At 49.3% G+C, this 18,426-nt stretch overlaps 1 protein-coding gene across 2 annotated transcripts in view; it reads left to right on the top strand.

Annotated features, from left to right (window-relative positions):
* The window catches only part of HENMT1 (HEN methyltransferase 1), a 58,739-nt gene that overhangs the window by 26,443 nt on the left and 13,870 nt on the right, over positions 1-18,426 (top strand). For both annotated transcript variants that reach the window (XM_044301335.1, XM_044301334.1), the window contains exons 4-5: positions 6,140-6,274; positions 13,540-13,722. In XM_044301335.1, the coding sequence (XP_044157270.1) occupies positions 6,140-6,274; positions 13,540-13,722 (318 nt within the window). The remainder of the gene's footprint in view (positions 1-6,139; positions 6,275-13,539; positions 13,723-18,426) is intronic.

Raw genomic sequence — 18,426 nt, 5'->3', positions numbered from 1 at the left:
GGATTCTGCCGGGGTGAAAATAACGGTATGTCCGGGTTCAGCTCTGAACCCGGACAACCCCTTTAACATACCATCCACAAGCCCTCTCCTAATAGTGTCATTCACATGCCCCTTAAAAAATGTCAGCCTCCATGCCCCCTGCTGGTAGTGTTAAATCTAAAACTATACATATGCTATACACTTCAAGTAAAGTGGATCAGTCTGAAAATGGCCTACCCGCCACATGACTACATGGATGTATTCCCAAATATCAGGTGAATTCACCTTTCTCGCCCAATTTCCTTGGGGGACACAGAAGACCTTGGGGTATAGCTCATCTCCATAGGAGGCGTGACACTAAGTGAGAACTGTTAAGCCCCTCCTCCACAGCTATACCCTCAGCCTGGAGAGAGAGACTGCCAGTTTTTGCTTAGTGTCCAAGGAGGCAAGACACTCCCTGCTCTGCAGGGCTGTTTTTCTCCTGTTTGTTTTTTTTTTTAGTTTTTGATTTTTGCTTTTGTTTTTTTCTTCAGAACATCAGGGACAACAGAGACGCACTAGACCTCTCTGTTTCTCCCGGGGTCGAGCTGCGCCAGTGCCGGTCATCCGCACTGCTGCCTCCCCCACAGAAGGCAAGGTGGACCAGGGCAGCCCAGCTCCCCTGCATCCCACCACGCCAAATCCCTCTTCCAGCGTCCTGCCACTACGGTGCCAGTAGCTGAAGGGGCGACCCTGCTGGAACGGACCGAGGGTGAAGACGGCTGTGGTAAGAGAGGCTTCTCCAGCCCTACGTTCCCCCTCATTCCCTCCCCGGTCTCCTGCGTGCTGGACCCCCATACTGGTCCCTGCTGGACCTAGGCTGGCCCCTGAGGTGTCGTTGGTGAACAGCCATTTTTCTGGCTCCAGGGCTGTCTCTCATATCCAGCTGTTGCCCAATAATCATATAGCTCCACACCACCACCATACTGGTGACCGCGGGGCGACTATACACTGCCCCTCCATAGGGCATTGCATGGGATTGCTGTGGAGGAATTCTGCTTTAGGGCCGGAGACCCGCTCCTAGCTGCCCCTGACACAGGGGTTATGCCGGCCCTCCCCCTTACCGGTCGCAGATTCAGTACAGGGGGCCCGCGCTGGCTGCCCTGTCCCTCCTCCACGGACGCCTGGTCCGTTAGGGCAGGGGGTGCAGTGCTGGACTTCAAGTCCCCCCCGCCCTCCTTACCGGTGTCTAGGGCCAGGGGCCCGCTCCAGAAGCTGCCGGCTCCAGAAGCTGCCGGACGCAAGGCCCTCTCGGCCTGCATGTACTGAGCGCGATGCTCCAGCAGGCCCCGGCTGACTGTTGAGGCTTCCGGTCGGCCGGGTGCCGCGAACTTTTGACCCAGGCTTCGGCCTGCTCGGCCGCAATCCGGCCGTTTGTCTCTGCCGGCCCGCGGGGTGGGCACCCGCGGCCGTTAGTACATGCGTCAGCCGGCTCCTCCCGGTCCCGGCCGACCGCCGGTACTCGCGGTCGGCTGGGCGCCGCAAAAATCTAGGCCCCGGCTTCACGGCCTACTAGGCCGCAAACTTCCAGCCTCGGTTGGAGGGGGCGGGAACTTCTCGCGGCGCGAATTCTTCCCGCCTGGAGGTCCCCCGCCCCCAGGGGTTCGCAGCGCCGCCCCTAGGCCGGATGTTTGTTAACCTGTTGGGTACCGGCCATCTCCAGGGGCCTGCTCCCATCTAGAGGACACCCTCTCTGTTCTGGGCTTCCTAGTAGGCCTGTACGAGACAGTGCCCCTGTAGGGTGGCCCCATTTTTGCCTCAGAGTGGCTGTTTTAAAAAAAAAAAAAAAAAAGAGAAATAAATAAAAATAAAATAAATAAAGTTAATAAATAACGGAATGGCTGCGCAGGACGCTGCAGCCTGATGCAGTAGTGCTGGCCGCACGCTATGCCCCCCTTCCGTGGGCGGCATGTTGCGCTCCTCGGCTGCAGTTCTGGCCAGCTACATGTTCCCCTTCTAGGCGAACCCTTGCCATCTCCCGGGATACGACGCTGACCAGAGGTAGGCGCCCCGTCTATAGGCAGAACGTCGCCTCTCCAGTTACAGGCTGGCCATGTGCATGACCCCCTTCTTTAGGCGGAGTGCTACATTCACCGGATCGGTGCTGACCATGTGCTCGCCCCACTTCCATAGGCGGAACGCTGCACTCTCACTGGATTTAATGCCGGACAGGTGCATGACCCCCTTCTGGGGCAGAATAATTGCGCTCTCACCGGATACGGTGCTGGCCATGTGCACGACCCCCCTCCTTGAGGAGCGCGGCACTCTCACTGGATTCCTGCCGGCCATGTGTGTAACCCCCTTCTATGGCGGTACGCTGCACTCTCACTGGGTTCGCTGTCGGCCATGGGTATGAAACATGTGCACGTCCCCCTTCCATATGCGGAACACTGCACTCACTGGATTCACTGCCGGCCATGTGCACGTCCCCCTTCCATAAGCGGAACGCTGCACTCTCACTGGATTCGCTGCCGGCCTTGTGCATGTCTCCCTTCCATAAGCGGTAGGCTGCACTCTCATTGGTTTCGCTGCCGGCCTTGAGCATGCCTCCTTCTCTCAGGCGGCATACATACTCTTCCTGGCTGGGTTTGTTCTCTCGCGGTAAGTTGCTGGCCACGTGCTTGACCCCCTTCCATGGCGGGGTGCTTGGACTCTCACCGGATCCGCTGCCAGCCGTATGCATGGCCCCCCCTTCCTTGGGCGGTGTACCGCACTCTCGCTGGCTTTGCTGCCGGCGTGGGCATGCCTCCTCTCCTCAGGCGACATGCATGCACCTTCACTGACGGTGTTTGTTCTTGCGCCAGTACGTTGCTGGCCATGTGCATGGCCCCATCCGTGGCGGGGTGCTCGCGCTCTCCTGGGATGCGATGCTGCCGTGTGCGGTTCATTGCACCCTCACCGAATACGTTGCTGGCCAGGAGCATGGCCCTCTAAACATGGGTGCGCTGCTTGCACTCCCTTTGGAAACGGTGCTGGCCTTGGGCATGACCACTTCTCATTCCATGGGCGGTAATTTGCGCGCTCATGAGATTCACGGCTGTCCTTCTATATGCTGTACTGGACGTTCCCCTTTCATTGGCGAACTACTCGTTGCACTCTCACAAAATTCGGTGTTAGGTGGATTATTGCACAATCATTTAATGCTAGGATAATCCTGTGCATGCCCTTCCCCCTTCACTAGGTCCTTTTGGTGCGGGCCTTTGCACTCTTGCCGTCTGCAGAGTTTGCCAGGTGCCTTTCTCTCCCCTTTTCTGGGCGGACTGCTTGCGTTCCATAGCATGCCTCCTGTACTAGCCTTGTGCATGACTCCCTTTCGGGTTGCACTTTGCACTTCCATGGATACTGTGGGATGCTGTGGCTGTGCGCTCTGTGCGTTGTTTGGGCCGTGTTTGCCTTCTCCTCCCGGGGGTGGGTTGGCCTTCTCGCTGCCTGCGGTTTGCTAGTACGTATGCCTCCCTTCCTCCTGCGACATACTTTTTTCTCTTGGGGTGAGGCTGCTTGTCGCTAGCTTTGCACTCTTTTCTGAAGAGGTCATTCTGTCCACCTGTATGAGCCTAAGGTGCTGTCCAACACACAACAATTGAATGCCCAATGTATTCACCGCTGTATACCTTGTATATATGTAGACGGGCTCTGCTGGCTCGCTACTGCACCGAGCTGGGTGGCACTCATTCTCTGGTGTGGTCCCGTTGTGACTGCACCAGCCATGTTCATTGGCCCTTCCACCTGGGGAGTGTTCGGGGTCCCTTGATGCGTACCCGTTCGTCCTCCCGTGACATGTCTTCCCCGCGCAAGCCGTCGGGGTCGAGAGTGTTGTCTTTGGCGCCTTCTGCACTTCAGTCTGATCTGCTACCAGGAACAGACCGCTCCTCTCGGGTAGGTCACCCAACTTCTCTTGGGTGCTCGTCTATCCAGGTCTGAGGGACCTCCATTTTGGGTTCTTCAGGGTATTCGCCTTCTGCGAGGCGATGTGCAGGTCGTCTCACAGAGTAGCAGGTATTCGGCTTTTGAACTGTCCTGTGGCTTCCCTGTTTGCCATTCCTCCTTTCGGTTTGGAGGGTGTTATGCCGGCCTCTGTCTCGACTGCTTTTCCTCGCCGGCTCGTTTTTTTTGGCTTCCTCTCTGAGTTTGTCACTCCGAGGTGGCTTCTGCACCAGCCAGGCCTCAGAGGCTGTTTCGTCATTGCCCCCTCCCCCTCGGGGGTGAGCATGGTTGTTCGCTTGGATGGTTCCGGCGTTACTTGTGGTCTCGTACCGTCTCCCTCGTTTTCGCTGGCAGTACTGGCTGTGTGCCTGTTTGCCGGGCCTATTGCGTTCTGTCCTCCCGCTGGGTGCAGATTGCCTTTCCATTCTGGGCATATGGTCCTGCTGGACTTACCTTTTCGGTAACTTGGGAGGACTACCCTTCGGTCACGATTGTCCTTTGATCTCCCTCACCAGGACTGTAGAACTCCTTCCTGTGGTGGCTACATCGACTTGGTCTTTGGCCTGTCTTGTCCTGGCATCTGCCGGCTGCTGGGCGGACCCTTCCAGTTTCTTTAGTCTGTCCCTCTGCTCCCCCACTCCGGTTGGATACGGGACTATGTTGTTCGGGGGCCGACGAGACAGTTTTTTTCCGACCCTTGGGCCATGTTACTGGTCTGCGCCTGATCACATTGGGTTTTCTCCCGCTTGCCAGGCGATTCCTGCGAGCGCGCTAGTGTTCGCTCCCGACTGTGCTTCGTCCGGGTTCGGTTGTCGGACTTGGGGTTCTTGCCTGGGTTTTGTGGTGAGCGGGGCATTCCCCCACTCTGCTTTTCTCTCCCTTGGTTCTGTCTTTCTCTAGTCCGGCCTGCCCTGGGACTGGGACTCTGTTACTTGAAGTGTCAAGTGTCGGCGCTGTCCTTCCCCTTGCAGCGTTTTCTGGCCCTCCTGGGCCTGTCATGACCTTCTTCCACAGAGTGGCTCTTTGGTTCCTCTGTACCGTTCCCTGGTACCGCCCTGGGAACTACACACTGAGCTCTTGGCGCTCCACTCTTTCCCTTGGTGCCGTTGTAGAAGTTCTCCCTACTCCTTCTGTCCTGTACAGTTGTGTTTTCTGTTGCCATCATGTCTGATGGGTGGCCCTTCGTGTTCTGTGCCTTCTGTCCTTTTCCAGGACAGGGCTGTTTCTCCATCCCGTCCCTTCCTTCTGAGGGTGGTATCTGCCTTCTTATCTACGGGGCTTTGGTCATCCCCTTCCCGTCTCCGGGAATGGGCGCTTCACCGCTTGGAGATTGTTTGGGTTTGCAGTTGTTCCTTGGAGATCTCCGACTCTTGTCGGCGTTCGGTCTCTTGTGTTTCCAGGATGTCTGCGCAAAGGGTTGACGGCCTCCAGGGTGGCTTTCCTTCGCTCTCTGAGTGTCTATTGCTGTGGTTACCGCACCAAGGGCAGGGTTCTGCTTTTGGTGTCACCGTTCATTTCACCAGAGCGGTCGGTGCCTCCTGGGCCGGAGGCATAAGGCTTCGGCCATGCATTTGTGCAAGGCGGTCACTGGTCTTCCTTGCACACCTTACCGAGTTCTACAGGGTGCGCACTGGGGCTTCGGCGTATGCTGCCTTGGGCCGCCTGGTCTGCAGGCTGCAGTTTCTTGATGCCTTCGGGTGCCTTGCCTTGGTGCTGTGGTCCCTCCCCTCTTGGACTGCTATTGAACGTCCCAAGGTCTTCTGTGTCCCCCAAGGAAATTGGGCGAGAAAACGAGATTTTTGTATAACTTACCAGTAAAATCTCTTTCTCGCTCTTTCCTTGGGGGACACAGCACCCACCCATTCTTTGTTTTTCTCTACACGGTTTCTGAGTTTGTTTACCCGTTGGGTAGTTGGCTTGTTGGTTCCACTTTTTCTCACTACTTGGACACGCAACTGGCAGTCTCTCTCTCCAGGCTGAGGGTATAGCTGTGGAGGAGGGGCTTAACAGTTCTCACTTAGTGTCACGCCTCCTATGGAGATGAGCTATACCCCAAGGTCTTCTGTGTCCCCCAAGGAAAGAGCGAGAAAGAGATTTTACTGGTAAGTTATACAAAAATCTCGTTTTTAAGGGCAAAGGGTGACATTTGGATAAACAGCAATGAGTGGTTACCATTAACATTAGCTTTTATCATTAGGTACACCTTAACTCCTCTCCCAATCCATTACCTGGAGCCTCTGGAAAGGCCATTGACTGTGACGTTGTATCATGGATCTGTGTCTGAGAAGGACCCTGCTCTGCTTGGTTTTGATCTGATAACTTGCATTGAGCTGTAAGTACGAACAAACATGAAAGTGAAGACAGTATGCATGGTCCAATGTGTTCTGTATTAGCAAGGGTGAATATACAGTGCATTCGGAAAGTCTTCAACTCTTTCACTTTCTTCATATTTTGTTATGTTGTGGCCTTGCGCTAAAATAAAAAAAATCTATTTTTTCCCCATCATTCTGCGTTCAGAATCCCATACTGACAAAGTGAAAACAGAATGCTCGAAATCTTTGATAATCTTTTAAAAAGTAAAAACTAAAATCTTGCACTGAGATACATTTTCAGACCCCTTGCCCAGTACTCAGTTGAAGCCCCTTTGGCAGTGATTACAGCCCCTTGTATTATTGGGTATGTTGCTACAAGCTTTGGCTTTGGGGATTCAAGCACATTTAACAAAGTTTTGTCTCTAAGCCACTTCTGTCTTGGCTGGGTGCTTAGGGTCATTGCCTTTCTTCCCAGTCTGAGGTCCAGCGCACTCTGGATCATACCAAAGGATGTGAATTCTGTTTGTCATTATCGGTTTGTGCAGATTGATGGGGAAAAACTAGATTTTTATTTCTCGCCCATATTCATTGGGGGACACAGGAACCGTGGGTATAGCTATGTCCTCTAGGAGGCGTTGACACTAGTAAAAGCTGTTAGCTCCTCCCCTGGCAGCTATACCCCATCCACATGGCGACCAAAATGGTCGCCAATGCGACTTAGAATTTACAAATGGCGACAAGACTTTTTAGTCTTGTCGCTATTTGCGAATAGACCCGCCGCCGCAGCTCTGCAGTTGAATCCCCCGCCGCCGATGTTCTTCTCAGCAGCGCAGTGGAGAAGGAGTCTCTCCCTCCCCCCTGTGCTGCTGCCTCTGCCAATAAGAAGAGACTGGAGGAGGAGGGGAGGGGCAGTGGCCACTGCGCCAGCCACCAATGAAGAAAACTGACCTGTAATACAAATACAGGAGGCGGGTGCTGGAATCAAATAGCCGGCACCCGACCTTTGTGACAGGGAGCTGCAATCAGCTGCAGTTGAGTTAACCCTTCAGGTGCGGTACCTGAGGGATTAACTGCGGCTGATCGCAGCTCCCTGTCACAAAGGTCGGGTGCCGGCTATTTGATTCCGGCACCCGCCTCCTGTATTTGTATAAGAAACATTGGTGGCACAGTGCGCCCCCCCAGCCCCCCCCAACACCCCAGTATAAGAAACATTGGTGGCTCAGTGGGAAGTGTCAATGAGGGTTAATAAATAATACAAAAATTATCTCACCTCCTCCAGTTGATCTCGTAGCTGCCGGTCTCCTGTTCTTTCTTCAGGACCTGTGGTGACGTCACTGAGCTCATCACATGGTCCATTACCATGGTGATGTATCATGTGATGAGCACAGTGATGTAACCACAGGTCCTTTGACAGGTCCTGAAGAAAGAACAGGAGACGATCAATTGGAGGAGGTGAGTTAATTATTTTTTTATTTTTTAACCCTCATTGGCACTGCCCACTGCTCCACAAATGTTTATTATATTGAAGGGGGGGCACACTGCGCCACCAATGTTTATTATGTTGGGGGGGGCGCACTGCGCCACCAATGTTTATTATATTGGGGGGTGCACTGCGCCACCAATGTATTGCGTGAAAATCGCACCGCATCCGCACTTGCTTGCGATTTTCACGCAGCCCCATTAACTTCTATGGGGCCTGCGTTGCGTGAAAAACGCACAACATAGAGCATGCTGCAATTTTCACGCAACGCACAAGTGATGTGTGAAAATCACCGCTCATGTGCACAGTCCCATAGAAGTGAATGGGTCCAGATTTAGTGCGGGTGCATTCCGGTATTTTGAATGCCAGATCTGGCACTAATACATTCCTATGGGGAAAAATGCTGGATCCGGCATTCAGGCAAAATCTTCATTTTTTTTCGCCGGAGTCTTTTGCCTGATCAGTCAAAATGACTGAACTGAAGACATCCTGATGCATCCTGAACGGATCGCTCTCCATTCAGAATGCATGGGGATATGCCTGATCAGTTCTTTTCTGGTATAGAGCCCCTAGGACGGAACTCAATGCCGGAAAAGAAAAACGCTAATGTGAAAGTACCCTAAAATATTAAGTTTAAATCCCCCCATTCCCAATTTTACATATAAAATATATAAACAATAAATAAATAAACATATTACATAGCGCTGTCCAAACTATTAAATTATAAAAAAATATCTCCTATGCGATGAGCATTCGCCATTTTTTAGCCACCTTGTCACCCAAAAAAATAGGATAGGACTGTTCAATTATGGGCCGAACGTTTCATAAAATGCGAAATGCACACAGATTTTTTTTTGCGCGGTATTGAGGACCTCAATACTTTTTTATGGTGACGAAAGCAAATCAAAATTTTGGTATCAAAACAACCCTACGCCGATCTGATCGGCGTAGCGTTGTCACGATACCAGAATTTTGATTCGTTTTCGATTTGGCGACTAAAAATTTGATTTGGCGACTACATTTTTCAGTTCAGGAGCCAATGGCTACTAGGTATTTTTTTTTTGTCTGGAGCACTGCTTATACATTGTCCCCTGCCATAGGTGGACTAAGTACCGGTACACTGGTTTCAGTGCCGGGCGTATACATTCCCCCTTCTGTAGGTGGTGGAATTGCATCTCCACTGGGTTCAGTACCTGCCGTATGCATCAGCCCCTTCCATAGGTGGCGCGATAACATGATCTCTGGTTACATTGTGTGCTGTAGGCATTACCCCCTGCAATATTTGCACTCCCACGGGGTACAGGACTCGCCATATGCACTAGTTCCCGCCGTGGGCATTGACCCCCCTTCATAGGTGGAGTATTTTACCTACCACTGGCTTAAGTACTTGCCGTATGCATTCCACCTTCCATAGGTTGAGTAATTGCACTACCATTGCATACGGCCCCGACTGTCGCGCTATCCCTTTACATAGGCGGAGTGTTGCACTTCACCGTGCTTCCTGTTGCATTAACCCCTTCCGCAAGTGATCCACTAGTGGGGAATAACTAAACATCTTGGGATGTTGCAACTCAACTACTCCACGGCTCTAGGTGCCTTCGCTTTCACATGGGGCCGTGTCGCAACAGTCGGTACTCTTATTCTTCTGGTATACTGGTGCCGCCAGTGGATACGGTGGCTATTCCTTCCTTCTTTTGGGGCGGTTTTGGACATGCTCAGCTGTCTTTCCAGGGGGTTGCCTAGCTTATGTGTCCCAGAGACCCCCATCTCCACGGGCGTCCACCATTCCTGTCGGTCATGATATTTGTCCGCATCAATGCGTAGTGCGTGCACCATTGCACATACTGGTGAGTACGTTCGAGCGAGTCGAGTGTTTCACTGACTCTTTATTCACTATCCACCACTCCTCCTTCTTGGGGAAGTGGTTATGCTGGCACTCTTCACAGGTGCAGCTTTTTCGGTAATGCTTGAGTTCGTAGTCGCTGCAGTGGGACATCCCCCTTCCAGGTAGAGTTTTTGAAGTTAGCTCTACTTAACTCGGGCAGTATGGTACGTGGCTTCTACGGATAGTCTCAGACCTCCCCCTCAGTTCTGCTCTCACAGGAAAGCGCTGGCTACTACTGTGGGAGTGGTATTTGCGTTACCACTACATACTTTGGTTCTTCTGCAGCTCATTCTTCAGGTGGTGGACTCTTCTAGCACTGAATTTGGTGGTCTCTGCCGGTGGCCCCCTCCTCTGCTGGGGTATGGGGCTAGCAATACAGTGTGACTACCCTTGCCTGGCTTCCTCCTCAGGTGGTGTTTTTGCATTGGCTACTATGTATAGCGCCGGTCTCAGTCGGGGAATGGACTTAGACCTAGCCTATTCTTCTCCGGTCTTTTTCCTCCTCTGGCTCATGGTTCATAGCCACCCCGCATGCCTTGGTAGTTCCCACGTTACTACCTTTCCTCATCTGCATTTGCACGGGGTATTCGTTGGTGGCCTTCCATTTCCAGACACGCTCCAGTCCCGACTGGTGGGCTGTGGTGCCCTCCACATCCCTCCTTCTACAGGGACTTCATCATTGGTCCGGGTTTGCTAACGGTATCTACACAAATACTCCCACCTTTCTCTCCCGAGCAAGAGTTCCGGAAGCATGCGGCGTGGACGCCCTGATATCTCCTTGGCAGAAGTTCTCCCTCCTTACTTGTTTTTTCCCCTTCCCCTCCTACCCAGGTTTCTACGGAAGATCAAGATGGAGGGCATTCTGATGAATCCTAGTCGCTCCGGATTAGCCCCGTCGCGCGTGGTGTGTCGACCTCGTTCTCCTTCCAGGAGACTTCCCTTGGTCACTGCCACTCAGAGACGACCTTCTCCACAGGGTCTGGTCTTACATCAGCATTTAGAGTCTTTGGTTGATGGCGTGGCGATTGAAACTGCCATTCTGACGTGGAGAGGGTTTTCGGCAGACGTCATTCGCACTATGATTCAGGCCAGGAAGCCTGCATCGCCCAGGATCTATTAGGACCTGGACATCCCCTCACTGCGTTTTTTCTCTCCCAGCGGTCCTATCCTTTTTACAATCAGGGTTGGACCTGGTTTAGCCTTAGTTTCCTGATGGGTCAGGTGTTGGCGCTTCTATCCTGGGGCTGGTTTCCCTGGTGCCCATGGATGGACACCTTCCTTCAGTGAGTGGCACATACAGTTCCTCCGTACCGTGGTTGCCGCCTTGGGATCTGAATATAGTTCTCTCAGCGTTCCAGTCTTCTCCCTTTGAGCCCTTGCGGGAGATCTCACTCCGGCTCCTGTCCTAGAAGTTAGTCTTTCTTGTGGCTATGACATCCATCAGACGGGCGTCCGAGTTGGGGGCACTCTCTTGCAGAAAACCCTTCCTGGTTCTTCACAAGCATAAGGCAGTTCTCCGGCCCATTCCTTCTTCTCCCGAAGGTGGTCTCTGACTTCCATATCTATAAAGAAATTGTCTTTCCTTCCCTGTTTCTCCCCTTCACACCCTACGGAAGGGAGTCACGTTATTGGACGTTGGCCTTGCCAGCATGGTCTTGCAGGAGACAGTTCTTAGATGTCTGCAGGGACGCTTGCTTCCATGGACTGCTTTTGGACATCCCACGGTTCCTGTGTCCCCCAATGAATATGGGCGAGAAAAGGAGTTTTTTGTAAAACTTACCAGTAAAATCTCTTTCTCGCTCTTCATTGGGGGACACAGCACCCACCCAGTATTGTTGTTCGACCACAGTTGTAGCTGTTGCTGGTTAGAACCCCGTTGGGTCTTTTGGCATGGTTGGGGTTCCATGTTTTTTTCTTTGGTTGGCTTGCTTCTCCTATTGCTTGTATACAAACTGAAGCTCTCTCTCCAGGCTGGAGGGGGTATAGCTGCACGGGGAGGAGCTAACAGCTTTTACTAGTGTCAACGCCTCCTAAAGGACATAGCTATACCCACGGTTCCTGTGTCCCCCAATGAAGAGCGAGAAAGGGATTTTACTGGTAAGTTATACAAAAATCTCCTTTTTATTTTAGCACAAGGCCGTGTCATAACAAAATGTGAAAAAAGGAAAAAGGTCTAAAGACTTTCTGAATGCACTGTAATTGCTGAGAACACAGTCCTGATCAGAATAGTTATGACAGAGATGAGCCATGCATGCATTCAAACAGTATTAGAGTTCATAGATGTCAGCATCTATGTCATGTAGGCTCCTTCTCTTCAGTACTGAATTTGTATTATCCATGTTACTCCATAAGGTGGTGCATATCAGGAGACAGAGAGTTGGTCCATGCTGTATTTGTTTGGATAACTATTCTATATTTTACTATACATTCAGCTTTAATGTAGCAGAGACTTGAGGTGGATTTGTGATAGTCCTATAGGAAATTGTTTAACTTACGGATTCCATGTTCTGTATTAAACTGAGAAAGACGCGGGGGGAATTTATCATTATCATCATTATTATTATTATCATATGCAATCCTGAGATTGGGTTTCATGGGGCAGGTCATAGGTCAAGAGAGTATCTGGTTGTAGATACACTACTACAAGATTCAGATTCCCATATATGCTCAGCTACTCTGACTATAGAGACTGCACATTTTATGGTAATCTGTAGTGGTACTGCAAAGACAAAAGTTAGTCAGTATCTTGCAAAATGAAGTAAATGTACATGTGTGCGTTTGCCATGGCTGAGACAAAAAAAAAGTAAAAGCAAACACAATGTAACAGCAGTCTGCAAATCTAGACTATATATGGACTAATACTAGATTTACTATATAAAATTATTATGAGGTACCTAACAAACGCACTTTGTTCTAAATCATTTTTGCCCACCCACCACAACAAGGTGACCTAAATCTGGTTGGGAACCTACTCTATGACTTACTTCAGGGTGAGCAGTCTCCACATGTATACTGTGTCTGCTTCATTTGTTACCTCTCTCTGTGCTAGCAGGTCTCTGAATTCAGGAGAGCAGACTACAGTTTTATATACTTAACTAATAAAAAACAGCCTGTGGAAAGGAGTGCATGAACAAAATGGAGACAGCCACACTTCCAAATGCATATGACAAAAGACAAAAGCTAGTAAGAAAATCCTGTAAATTAAAGTAAATGTGCAGGTGCACGTTGTCATGGCTGAAACTACAAAAGTAAAAGTAAACACAATCCAAAAGCACTCTGCAAACATAAAATATATAGACTATAAGCACTATATAAAATGAATAGCAGATACTTAGCAAATATATTTTGATTGAAACTATTTCATACCTCTCTCTGTGCCTTCCGGCCTCTTAGTTCACCATTGCTGCTCCCCCTGAATTCAGATTCTTGCTGGCGCAGAGAAAGGTAGCATTAAGCAGAATGAAATAAAAGGCCGAGGGCAGAGAACTAGAGACTTTATAGAGTAAGTTCCCATCCAGATTGAGGTCACCTTGTTGTGGTGGATGGGCACAAATAATTTTGATCAAAATATATTTACTAAGTATCTCCTATTCATTTTATATAGTAAATGTAGTCTATATATTGTTTGCAGAGTACTGTTGCATTGTGTTTGCTTTTACTTCTTTAGCGGTGCTATTGTATAAACTGCATACATAATCTGTAGTAGGCAGCCTGGGCATTTAAATTTCTTTAGCTCCTGGCTTAGTCATTGAAGACATATCTGTTAGTGAAATACAGCATAGGTGTTAAACTTTATAGGTCTTTGCTATAAAAAGTTAAGCAATACTTCAGCTTTCCTCCTCAACTGGTAATATTTCCTATTGTGGTTCTACTGTTTTATCATCTGCAAAAGTAACTTTCATTTATGTATCCCTATGAAGGATCGAACACCTGGAATCTGATGTCCTTGAAGAATTCCAGGATGTACTGTTCGGTTTTATGGCTCCTAATGCTGCAGTGATCAGCACTCCAAATGTCGAGTTTAATGTCTTACTGTCTGAAAATCCACGCTTCAGACACCCAGACCACAAGTTTGAGTGGAACAGAAAAGAATTTCAGAGCTGGTGAGATGCCACATTCTTATTAATTTTTAATAATAATATTTATTTATATAGTGCCAACATATTCTGCAGCACTGTACAATTCATCCAGACTGCCTCTCTTATGCACTGGCCACAGATCCCTTGAAAAAGGTCAGTTTTGACCAAAACGGGACTTTTTATATGGCTACTTATGTAGTCTCTATATCTGGATGACAATTGATTATGTAAAGATATACAAGATGTATTAAAGCACCAGTTTGCAAGACAAATCTTTGGTGTGCCATAGATCATTTTGAGATATACATTCACTACAGTACTCTATGAGCACCAGAGTTTAAAACGGGTGTGCAGATCTCACTTTCTCCAAACCCCCCTTTAACCCCTTAAGGCAGGCATGTCCAAAGTGCGGCCCTCCAGCTGTTGCAAAACTACAACTCCCAGCATGCCTGGATAGCTTACAGCTATTAGGGCATGCTGGGAGTTGTAGTTTTGCAACAGCTGGAGGGCCGCAGTTTGGACATGCCTGCCTTAAGGACTCGGTTTCACCTTACAGACTTGGCCATTTTTTGAAAATCTGACCAGTGTAACTTTAGTGCTGATAACTTTAAAACACTTTGACTTATCCAGGCCATTCTGAGATACTTCATGTTTAGATCATTTTGGGAATTATATTTTATTTTTTAGGGATGTTACAAGGCTTAAAAGTTTAGAAGCAAATCTTGAAATTTTTCAGAATCTTTCAAAAACCCAATTTTTAGGGACCAGTTCAGGTCTGAAGTCACTTTGCGAGGCTTACATAATAGAAACCACCCAAAAATGACCCCATTCTAGAAACCACACCCCTCAAGGTATTCAAAACTGATTTTACAAACTTTGTTAACCCTTTTTTTGGCAGATTTAATATATTTTTTCCAGTTACAAAGCAAGGGTTAACAGCCAAACCAAACTCAATATTTATGGCCCTGATTCTGTAGTTTACAGAAACACCCCATATGTGGTCGTAAACTACTGTATGGGCACACGGCAGGGCGCAGAAGGAAAGGAATGCCATACGGTTTTTGGAAGGCAGGTTTTGCTAGACAGTTTTTTTTGACACCATGTCCCATTTGAAGCCCCCCTGATGCAACCCTAGAGTAGAAACTCCATAAAAGCGACCCATCTAAGAAACCACACCCCTCAAGGTATTCAAAACAGATTTTACAAACGTCGTTAACCCTTTAGGTGTTCCACAAGAGTTTTTGGCAAATGGAGATTACATTTCAGAATTAAAATTTGGGGGAAATTTTCCATTTGAATCCATTTTTCCCAGTAACAAAGCAAGGGTTAACAGCCAAACAAAACTCAATATTTATGGCCCTGACTCTGTAGTTTACAGAAACACCCCATATATGGTCGTAAACAGCTGTACCGGCACACAGTAGGGCGCAGAAGGAAAGGAGTGCCATACGGTTTTTCGAAGGCAGATTTTGCTGGACTGTTTTTTTTTATACCATGTCCCATTTGAAGCCCCCTAATGCACCCCTAGAGTAGAAACTCCAAAAAGTGGCCCCATTTTAGAAACTACGGGATAAGGTGTCAGTATTGTTGGTACTGGTTTAGGGTACATATGATTTTTGGTTGCTCTTTATTACACTTTTTGTGAGGCAAGAGAACAAGAAATAGCTGTTTTGGCACCGTTTTTATTTTTTGTTATTTACAACATTCATCTGACAGGTTAGATCATGTGATATTTTTATAGACCAGGTTGTCATGGATGCGGCGATACCTAATATGTATACTTTTTATTTATTTATGTACAGTACAGACCAAAAGTTTGGACACACCTTCTCATTCATAGAGTTTTCTTTATTTTCATGACTATGAAAATTGTAGATTCACACTGAAGGCATCAAAACTATGAATTAACACATTTTGAATTATAGTAATAGAGTAATGAGCGAGCACTCATACACTTGGCAACCAGATTGACATGTGCAGAAAATATTTATTAAATCCCCATAAAATACAAGTAATAAAATTTATAAGTAGCAATAATATACAACATTACAGTCACATATATTATGGTAGATATGATCGACACTATATTCATATGACTCAATAGTGTCGATAAATTCAATAATATATATCACACCAAAAAACTTCAAGTATATGCTGTGATTTGGGAAGAGGGTATTATCTTCTGGCACTCTATCCCAATTTGGAAAACTGAATGTCACTGAAAATGTTGTAGGTGTATTCACTGGGAGCGCAACATGTTCATAAAGTGTCCACAGGAATCCTGATAATGTGAAAAGTCTCTTATAGCATATCCTTTTAAAGTCGATATGAGCTTTGAATTGAAGAAAACTTTAAATCGATATTTGGCACTCAGTTGCCACTGAGGAAGGGAGAGTGAATCTACCCGTAACGCGTATGGTGAAACAAGTGATGTACCTGCATTGAAAAGCCTCCGATAATACTGTATGGCCATACAGAAGAAAATTTCTACAGTAAAGGATTAACTATTCTTATCGTCGAAAGCTGCACCAAAGGAAATTGCAGAACAGAGTGGCAACTCCTGCGATCTTTGGAACTCCCGCGAAATTTAAACCAGCTTGCTGTATGGAGCGACTGAATAAGCCGGTGTCATGGAACCATGAACCAGACGTACAACAAGAGATAAGTGGAAAATAAGAAGGTTTTATTGAAGAGCAAGCCGTAAGCAAAGTCCGAACGGATGGCTAAACCGAAGCAGGGTCTTGCGGAGACAGAGGTCAGGAACCAGAAGGGTAGTCAGACGAAGCCAGGAACAGGAACCAACGGGGTAGTCAGACGAAGCCGGAATCAGGAACCAACGGGGTAGTCAGACGAAGCCGGAATCAGGAACCAACGGGGTAGTCAGACGAGGCCAGGATCAGGAACCAGAAGCAGCAGCAGTCTTGGAAGCATGTGAACACAGGAGGACCAAGCAAGGAACTGAAGCCACAGACCTCCTATATATATGAGCTGGGCATCCAGCTCCTCCCAGTGGGAAGGAGGAGCCGCAGGGTGGGAGGCTACAAGAAAACCCAGAAACCAAGATGGCCGCCAGCACATGTCAAACGAAGGGAACAGCAAGGAGGTAAGACCATGACAGTACCTCCCCCTCAAGGGCCCCTCCTCCGCGGAGTAAGGAACGGTTTCTGAGGGAAGCGTGCGTGGAAGGCTCGGAGCAAAGCGGGAGCATGGACATCTGCGGAGGGAACCCAGGAACGCTCCTCTGGACCATAACCACGCCAATGGACCAAAAACTGCACCCGGCCGCGGACCAGGCGTGAGTCCAGGATATTGCTCACCTCATACTCCTCACGATTGCCCACTTGGACCGGACGAGGCCGAGGAATCGAGGAAGTGAAACGATTACACACCAGTGGCTTCAACAGGGAGACATGAAACACGTTGGAGATCCGCATGCCAGGAGGAAGCGCAAGGGCATAGGCTACCGGGTTTACCCTGCGAAGCACTCGGAAGGGACCAACAAAGCGAGGCGCCAGCTTGGGAGTGGGCACTCGAAGGTTGAGGTTGCGGGTGGACAACCATACGCGGTCTCCGACCTGGTAGGAAGGAGCGGGCGCTCGTCTGCGATCAGCCTGGAGTTTCTGGCGCTGCACAGAGACCTCAAGGGACCTCTGGATCTGTACCCAAGAAGCACGTAGGACGGAAAGGTGATCCTCCACAGCCGGAATATCCTGGGGAGAGAATACCTCCGGTAACACGGCAGGTTGGAACCCATAATTGGCCATGAAGGGAGACGTCCCAGAGGAAGAGTTCACCGCCGTGTTCCTGGCAAACTCAGCCCAAGGCAGGAGGTCAACCCAATTGTCTTGGTGATCGGAGACATAGCAACGAAGGAATTGCTCCAAGGCCTGATTGGATCGTTCTGCGGCCCCATTGGACTGAGGGTGGTAGGCCGAGGAGAAAGAGAGATGAATCCCCAACTGGGAGCAAAAGGCGCGCCAGAACCTGGACACAAACTGACTCCCCCGATCCGACACAATCTCCTTGGGCAAACCGTGCAACCGGAAGACCTCCCTGGCAAAAATCGAGGCCAACTCTTGTGCAGAGGGTAACTTCTTGAGAGGAACACAGTGGCACATTTTGGAAAACCGATCCACAATCATGAGAATGACCGTATGGCCTCGGGATGCAGGGAGGTCCACAATGAAATCCATCCCCAGGTGTGACCATGGACGCTCCCCGGTGGCTATGGGTTGCAAAAGGCCCAACGGAAGGTGCCGAGGGGACTTACTCTGGGCACAAACGGAGCATGCCGCTACATATGCGGCGATGTCGGAACGTAGAGAAGGCCACCAGAACAGACGTGAAACCGCCCAGGACAGCTGATTCTTTCCAGGGTGCCCCGCGGCCTTGGAGTTATGGTAGGTTCGCAACAACCGAGTGCGCAACTCCTCAGGCACAAAACATCTGCCGTTGGGTCTCCCAGAGGGAGCACCAGATTGAGCCGCCAAAATCTGCTCACCCAGAGGAGAAGTCAGGCTGGTGCGAATAGCGGCCAGGATCTGATTCGGGGGTATGCCCGTAGTCGGAATCGACTCCTCCCCGGACAGCTCGGAGTACTGCCGTGATAAGGCATCCGCTCTGATGTTCTTGGAGCCGGGTAGGTAGGAGACCACGTAATTAAAACGTGACAAGAACAGAGCCCATCTGGCCTGACGTGGTGTCAATCTCTTGGCCTCAGAGAGGTAG

This window comes from Bufo gargarizans, chromosome 7 (assembly GCF_014858855.1).
Source record: "Bufo gargarizans isolate SCDJY-AF-19 chromosome 7, ASM1485885v1, whole genome shotgun sequence".
Lineage (NCBI taxonomy): Eukaryota > Metazoa > Chordata > Amphibia > Anura > Bufonidae > Bufo > Bufo gargarizans.
The sequence above is the reverse complement of the archived record's forward strand: the minus strand, read 5'-3'. Positions and strand labels throughout refer to the sequence as shown.